This window comes from Dipteris shenzhenensis, chromosome 7 (genome assembly GCF_047967505.1).
Source record: "Dipteris shenzhenensis isolate YYH24624 ecotype China chromosome 7, Dip_SZ_1.0, whole genome shotgun sequence".
NCBI classification, from domain to species: domain Eukaryota; kingdom Viridiplantae; phylum Streptophyta; class Polypodiopsida; order Gleicheniales; family Dipteridaceae; genus Dipteris; species Dipteris shenzhenensis.
The window spans coordinates 9,604,873-9,613,254 of record NC_141602.1 but is presented as its reverse complement, the minus strand read 5'-3'; the positions used below and the strand labels follow the sequence as shown (position 1 = coordinate 9,613,254).

Genomic DNA, 8,382 nt, shown 5'->3' with positions numbered 1-8,382 from the left:
CTCTAGATCACGAACAATATAAATGCACCACTTTGCAAGAGGCCATGAATTATGTGCGCATATATGATGATACCATGGCCAGTGCAAAGGAAACCACTATTTTGATACGAGTGGGAAGAACAAGAGGAAGTTCTTCCAGTTAGCTTCTGGAACAGGGGAGTCGAAGTCAATTGATAGCGCTCCAAAGGGGGCCCAGGGGTTCAGTCTTCAGGGAGGCGATGGGAGCAAGTTTAGTTCCCTAGTGCAAGGTCTGATCCTAGATTGAGTCATAGACGCACGCCTGCATCCTAGCATAGCCCAAGGCCTAGCAACAGATCCAAGGCCTTAGGGCACCACCTAGTGGTATGGGACACCAGGCTGGTTGGGATTGGGTTCGGAGTTCGTGCCAATAGCTCAACTTGTGGATTGGAGAGGACATCTCTTGAGTCGAGTCATGTCTCGTAGATGTCGTGGTTGGGTGTGGTGAGCAACTTGCTCAAATTCCTCTTGTTTCTGGTGTTCTTGTGTTTGCTTGCAGGTCATGGATCTTAGGAGTGTTGTGGTCGTGTCGGTACTCTTGGGGAAGCTTGGTGAAATGACCGCCACAAACTGAAAAGATGTGAGGGCAGCACCCATAACTGATCATGGAGGACCTTTGCCTGCATCGAGAATGGTTGCATGGTACTCCATTTGGGAAACTTCTGATGTACATCTGCCCCTGCAAAGTGACAGCTCGCATCACCAAATCTCGTGTAGAGATCCTCCAGCTTTGACGACACCTCATATGCACTGTTCAAGGTTTGGACAACCGGAGAAACCTCCTTTGTGATTGTCCAGACCAAGGCTGAATGGGCCCTTGAGTCCCCGTCCTCCCAATCCTTGAGCTCCTCTTGAAATTCATCCTCCCAGGTAGCATCCCAGTGGATAGAGCTCTTGGGATGTTCAGGCTTCCATCGCAGCCCACGTAAGCCCTTGTGAATGAACCATATCTTCATGTTGAGTTTCCAATGGGCACAGTTCGTGCTGCCGAGTTTATCCTCCTTACTCGTACATGAGAGTCCCATGAAGCCATTCCAGACTCTACACACACCTCTGCTTGTAACTGACAAGAGCAGCCTGTAGGGCAAAGAAGGAAAGAAGAAAAGACTAGATGGGGGTGTGGCAAGGAAGAAGAGGCTAACTTACTGCCTTCTGCAGCAGATGCCAACCCCAATACTCGTCCACAGCGCTCCATGCCTCAGGTAGACTGCTCCAAACAGTTTCTCTTCCTCCTGTCTCAGATCGCCTGCTGCAAACCCTGTTCAGCCCGTTGATCTGCCCTTCGATTGCTGTAGGTAGGCTGCTAGGAACTGTTCCCTCAGGTCGCCATGTGCAGGCTGCTCCTGCTGCCTGAAATCGTACCAGACTGCCCCAAAAAACCACCTAGGATGACTGCTGCAGGTTGCCCTCAAATAGGCTGCTGCAATCGCTCCTCAGCTCGGATGAAGGACCTCAGGGCCTCAGATTTCCCTGTGGACTAATGGCCTGTCCACACCGCCTCCAAATAGCTCTCTGAGACCTCTGCTACAGTGCAGCTTGTAGAGTCCCTGCAATAAGCAATTAGGCCTACAAATCGCTTTAGATCTACATAGCAATCCCCTCATATCTGTGTCAGCTCAGCCCTCTCTTGGTCCCTCATCACTGATGGCGAATGATACCATGTGAGAGTTGTGCACACGTGGACGCATTAAGAGAGAGAGAGAGAGAGAGCTCCAAGAGGGGGACAGGATGAGACAAATTAAGTGGAGAAGGGGGCACCCATTAATCAGCATAGTCGGCCAGCATTGGCTGGCCATTGACCGACCAGCCAGGTCGGCTGACCCAACCCTGGTCGAGTCGGGTTGACCCGACCATACAGGTCGGTTGACGCATCCTGGTTGACCAAGTTTGGGCACCCAACTCAGCCCTTGTAGCCTGCCTATCTAGCCTACCAATCCGGGCAGGCACACCCACAATAATAGCTCTCTCTCACTATGAGATGCCTAACTCTAACATGTCCCGGTTCTTTATAGTGTGTGACCTGCAAGCTCCAGCCTTTAAAAGCACCAGGCCTAATATAAATAAGGATTTTACCCACCCTAACATTGATAGATTAGATAATATATAAGCTACCACTTTTGGCCTGGACGCAAAATTGATAATTATCAAAATTAAGAAAATATTCAATGTGTGTGCTCTATATATCTCACCTTTTTTTTTGTATGAAAATTTGATAATGCAAATAATTAAACTCTCTCTAATTATCAAGTTATTAAGATTCCGTGATCTCTCTCTCTCAACCTAATCCTGAGTCCTGATTTTGCACAACACTAAACTTCATTAAGATTAGTAGTTGACTATGATTCCAAGTCTAGTGCAATGTTCGAAGTAGTAAGATATGGAATCAAGCATGCATGAGAAAGAAGTGTAGATTAGAAGACAGCATCAACAACCATGATATCAAGTGCAGAAACTCAAATTACCAGACCAAAGGCCAATGATAATAGTCTCTAGTAAATTAAAATCCGATGTCCTCCTACTGGTCCTTTCATGCATCTCCTTTGAATTGGGACACAAAGATCAATCAACAATCCAAGTACTATGTTCTCCACTTTGCTTATATTCTTTGGGAGACACAGTTCCCAACTTTGTTAATGGAGATTACGGGCTCGAGAGTGCACCTATGAAGTTCGAAATCCATTGCAAAAGAAAGCTCTTGCCACCCACACCCTTGTCTTCCAGCTGTTGGGTCTCTCTTGGCTCTTCACTAGCATGCCTGAACTTATAATTCCTCAAGCTGCTGTATGGAGTTATACCTGACTCGATTGTAAATTTTCATCAGCTCCAGCGGCTTGTGCTTGCCAACAATTTCCTCTTGGGCAACCTTGTCGATGGTATCGGCTCAAAATCTCACTACTTTGAAGCATAGTGGTCTTTGTGTTCATGAAGCTGCGGGGCTATTAACAATCTTCGCTGGCTGCGTCTGGGTGCTCGATGGTTGCTTCAGGGCACGTCTAGCTCCTCTACCACGTGACATTGGCATTGTGTACCTATACTTCTACAAGTACCAAGCCCCGCCGTCGCACTCCTCATAGGGGGGCTAACAGGTGGGCCATGGTACAAAACTGAATCATATTCTGAATCCATGCAATGAAAGTTGACCATAACAAACAATGGCATCTCTCCTGCGGAAAGGCGTCCAAAATGTCCGTTTTTGCATGCAACAGAAATAAGAAAGAGGTCAAATGCATGCCCAGAGAAAAATGAGGGGTTTCATGGATGAGGGCAACTAGACTTGCAACAACTCTGTCCACTCATTATGCGAATATGAGGGACACTCATTTATAACACCCTTTAAAAACGAACTTACACCCGTCACATAGAAAACCTGCCATGTAAAACAACAGATCCCCTACAACCTACAGCTGTGCAGATGCACTATCTGGCCAATGTAAGCTTTGAGCCCTTCAGTTCTGTGAGACTAAAACTAGTCCCACCTACCATTTCCTAAACATAAGAATACAACGTATCAGAAAGTCATTGAGGAACTATACTTAGCCCCTAATGTGCTGGGCGTGCATCTTAACAGCCTCAGACAGCACTCGGACACTATTGATAACCATTACAAACATTTCAGACATACAATAGCAAAAATTTGAGCCGCTGGTGCGATACACGTGATGAGGCCTAGGATGCATCTCCTCTTCTATGTAAGAATGGCCTGCATAAGCCCGGAGCTCATGCACGTTGATGCGAAAAGGTAAAGGAGTTTGCAAGGTACCTTTTCTCATGCTCTCAAGAAGGGCCTGTTTGGTGCCATCGCCTCCACATCTATGACTTCTTATGCAAAGTGTTTCAGCTTTTTGCGGCCCCTTAGTCGAACGCCAACTCAAAATCCTCAATGTGGCATTTGGAAATTAGAAAAAAGGAACCACTTCCGAGGACTGCGCCATTAGTTGCAGGAGCACATCTTGTTTCTGATTGCCGTAAACTCGCAAGCACTCATCCATGCCTAGCCGAAACAACCTGCTCGCGAGAGCCTGACTCGCTTCGGTCCTTTGAGCTAGAAAAACGAGAAGCATTGTGAAAGACAGGGTGCGGAGCATACCAGGTACCGCAGACTTCATAGCTTCTACGAGTTCGAGAGCGGTGGAGTTTACAAAAGCTGATCCTTCGGCAAACCCTGTCGAATACCCACTTACAAGCCACTTTCCCAAGAAAGCTGAAGAATAACCAGCTATGATCCACTGCTTTTCGAGCTTTGTTAGATTAGCAAATGAGCTGATCCTGCTGTTCAGGGATACGAAGACCTCTGAGAGTTCCAAACACGCAGGGGAAGCATCCAATGACAAAGGTTCTCGTGCAAACACTGCAGACTGGACTTCTTCGACGGCTTTTCCATATAGCGAGTGAAATCGTCCGCTTTCCTCCTTCAGGAAATGCTCCAATGACCTCTCTACAACACATCTTTTGCAATTACAACGAAACCCAAACCCCATAGCTTGGCACGCTTCCTCACGCATCTTAAGAGGAGCCAGAACATCGACATAGGATATGGTTATCTCTTCCTCTGCTTGAATATCCGAAGCTGCAAGAACAACCATGGCTTCTCCCACTATTAACCTGCTCGCGTTCCGAAAGCACGAATGATTGATGAAGGAGGGAAGCCACCAAAGCCCAGAGAACGTCGGTGCTGGGTCGGGATCGGGCCAAGAGCTCAATTCTCCCTCGAACGCATTGAGCATCATGATGTTCATGATCTTCTTCTCATCGAATGGAGCATCTTCACGACGAGAGGAGAACGAATCACCAGCGGAGGAGGTGAAGAGGGTCATGGGTGGAACCATCATGTCATTCTGCGAGGAGCAAGAAGCCATGGTGTAGAGGTGGTGTAGGAACTTGGGGGAAGCCTGTGCAGCGCTGACGAGCTTGGCGAGCAGCTGAATTCGATGAGGGTCATTGTGGGAGACAGCCAATGCGTTGCTGATGAGCAGAAGGGAGCCTGCGTGCACGTTCTGGGACGCAAACAGGCCGCGTCCTCGGCCATCAGGGGTGAGCTTGACGACTACAGGCCCAACAAAGTCGGGGCATTTGGGAGCTTCTCGCCAGTGGCATTCTTTAAGCAGAAAATCGGAAAGGTGCTCAGCAAGAAATGCATCAGATCCTCCTCCTCCATCTCCCCCGCCTCCAAACAATTGCCAGGAAGAAAAAGAAGAAGACGACGAAGAAGAGAAATCAGTCAGGTACGCCCAGGTTCTTCTGCAGCTGCTCCATGCGCCTTTACTCCTGTTGCTCCACCTTCCCGTGCTGCTGCTCTTCGGAAGCAAACACTGAATCATCTTGCCAACAATTCGAGCTCCTGCAGGCATGTGCAGCTACAAAGGAGAAGACTTGGGGAAGCCAAAGCCATACGCATCAGCCACAGCCACAGCTACAAATTCCTAAGAGAGTAAAGCATATTTCCCGGGGAGTTTAATGTGTACTATGACAAGGAGCCATGCTTTATAGAAGACTAGACACCAAAAGCCACAAACAAAAGTCCCTAGCTCTGCTTCTGCAACAATTTAGCGTCCTCTCTCGACGATTCGCATGCAGCATGTTTGGTGTAGCTATTAGCATGTTTGATGAGAGAAGAAGAAAGGTGGTAAGCTGATGGCTCGGCAGGGTAATGGCACTCGGAACAGCCCTGTGTGCAGATTTGCTAGGCTTGAAGCTCTAGTTTTCGATGGAGGGAGCTCTGACGCTAAGCTGTGGGAGCTCTGTGGCTATGGAGCCCAAGAGCCATTTCAGAAACTTCTCAAAGTTGCACTTTCTGTAACCACAGCTAAAGCGCCTGAAGTAGTTCAAGATGTCAAGAGGACTCTTCAGCATTTTGGTCATAAGAATGAGGCCTTTAGAACTATAAATTCTGCTTGGATGTAAATGCCCTCGGCTTTTTACTTCTATGTACATATCTTTTTTCCTTTAATACAATTTTGAAATTTCTCCGCAAAAAAAAAAAAAGCTTTCCACCTATCCTACATATTCGCACCAAGACAGTCCTCGGTTGGAGAGCCTTGGCAAGAGTAGTAGAGGTATCTCTACATCTGTTAATATTGTGAGCTTCAATCTATTTGATATTCTTCGTTGATTTACTTTAATTGTATCTCTTTCGACGATTCAAACGAAAAGTGATGGAAAAAATGGATGAAGAAGAATGCACTTCAAAGTAGCAAAAATAGTGAGCAAAGCCAAAAGTGGAGAAAAGGTCAATTGGGTAAATTTAATGACCCCGCAAGGTCCCATTGAAGCCCCATGAGGAGGCATTCAATATCTACATCATCTTTTCATCATTGCAGCCAAAGTGCCATTGTACAAAGGTTCATAAGGATTGAGGCTCCTTTAACAGCAGCTCTGTAATCAAGAAACGTAGTAGTGTAACCTTTGATTAATGAATTAGGCATTGTTTCTTCGTGTACATTGTTATGACTATTTAAGTACACTGAAAGGAAGTCCCCCGATGACAAGTTTTTTGCTACATAGCTAGGGGGCAAATGTGATACTCGAGTGTGCCATCTTTTCCAACACGGTATTAGAGCCTTATTACCAAAGTCTCTCGTAGTCTACATGAATATTAATTGTTGGAGGAGTTTGTTTTAAATTGAGAAATCTCAACGTTTAGTTGAGAGGAAAATTTTCCTTCCGCAAAAAGTTTACCTCAAGATGGCAAGCCAGTTGCCTATCTCCAACTTTGCAAGCCGAAAAGCTTGACGGGTCCAACTATCCACTTTGGAAGATAAAGTACTAAAGTCACCTTATTGTAAGTGGAACATACCAAATCAATATAAGACAAAGACTGAAAGACATCATGAATTCTATTTGAGTAATGATGACTATAGCAAATCGTATTGTAGTGCAAGATTGGGTCAAATGTAGAGGCCCTGGCAATCATCATCGACACTACTCGAGATGTTCTTCTTCCAAGTAGTCGAAACATCAACAAAGGCATGGAAGGTACTCAAGGGGTTGTTTAAGGTAGACAATGAAGCTTGAATACTTTGATCTCAAGACTAATCTTTACAACATGAAGATGGATGTGAGAGATATATTACCAGACCACATCACGAAGGTCAATAGTTAAAGGCCAGCTCATAGCACTTGGTGAGAAAAATATTTGTCTCATAATTTTGATGATGTGAGTTCTAGTGCTCTCTAAATCGAAAAGGTAGAAGAAAGCTTGAACATTCTTCCAATCTTGACACCCTTAGCAATGATGGATTCGGGACTCTTGAGCTCTCTCACGGTGCATCCATGCTTGTTGAAGACAACTTCCATATCACTCTTAGTCATCTGTCCAACAAGAGAAGGTTTTGTACCATTGTGGGGACATAGAATGCATCTCCAATGCTCCCTGTGGTGCCTGCATTACTGTGCAAGGGTATGTTGCCGATCCCTTCAATTTTTGGGGTGTGTTATCCCCCATCATGACCTTCTCTCTTGGTTTTCGGTTGGGACGGAGATCAGAGAGCCACTCTTTCTCAGGTGTCATGTGGTTGCTCGCACCGGAGTCAAACCACCATGTGTCCTCATCCTTCTGTGTCTGGCCTGCATTGCCTAAATCAATTTATTTCTTTCTACATTCTGGTTCCCAATGGCCTGGAATGCCAAAATAGTTACAATTTCCTTTGGATCTAGGAGTACTTCCTTGATTTCCTCCTCTTCTAGAGTTACCTCTACCTCTGGGATTCCATGTCCCCCTCTGAGTAGGAGGACCATGACTCTGAGTTGATGAAGATGGAGAATGTCCACCTTGGTAGTGAACTCTGCCTTGAATCTGAAATTCTTGCCTTTTCCTTTGTACAACCCTCTTGCACCTCCACTAAGAGAATCTAAAGTTCAAGAAACTGATAGCATTAGAGAAACTCCAATCTATGAGGGACCGGCAAAAACTCGCATAATAAACCTCGCCCTTGAAGGGGAGGAAGAAAAACTGTGGGTTTTCATTGGGAAACAACTTCGACAAGAAGATGAAACCAAACTCAAAGCACTCCTAATGGAATACCGTTACTACCTAGCATGGTCATACAAAGAGATGAAAGGAATTTCACCAGATGTGGCAGTACACACGATACCTATAAGGTAAGGTGCCCACCCTAAGGTATGTGGACCTAATCGCACAAATCCTAAGTATGGCACCATGGTTTATGATGAGATAGAAAAACTCTTAGATGCCAAATTCATCTATGAGATAGAGCACACTAATTGGGTTTCACCCATCGTCATTGTGCCTAAACGCAACAAGAAGCTCAGAATATGAAGAATGTGAATGCCGCCACAATTAAGGATCACTATCCCCTACCCTTAATAGAAACATTGTTGGAAAAGGTGGCATGTTCTGAAATATAT

At 45.7% G+C, this 8,382-nt stretch overlaps 1 protein-coding gene across 1 annotated transcript; it reads right to left on the bottom strand.

Annotated features, from left to right (window-relative positions):
* Nucleotides 1-2,496: 2,496 nt before the first annotated feature.
* Nucleotides 2,497-5,820, bottom strand: LOC147899919 (uncharacterized). Its single transcript, XM_087376517.1, has 2 exons — nt 3,779-5,820; nt 2,497-3,182 (listed from the first exon to the last, which is right to left on the bottom strand). The coding sequence occupies exon 1, from the start codon at nt 5,364-5,366 to the stop codon at nt 3,915-3,917; it is 1,452 nt and encodes a 483-aa protein (XP_087232643.1). The 5' UTR covers nt 5,367-5,820; the 3' UTR covers nt 2,497-3,182; nt 3,779-3,914.
* Nucleotides 5,821-8,382: the final 2,562 nt, after the last annotated feature.

Excerpts from the sequence above, each read along its gene's own strand:
- LOC147899919 (XM_087376517.1), bottom strand. The coding sequence starts at position 5,366 with ATGCCTGCAGGAGCTCGAATTGTTGGCAAGATGATTCAGTGTTTGCTT.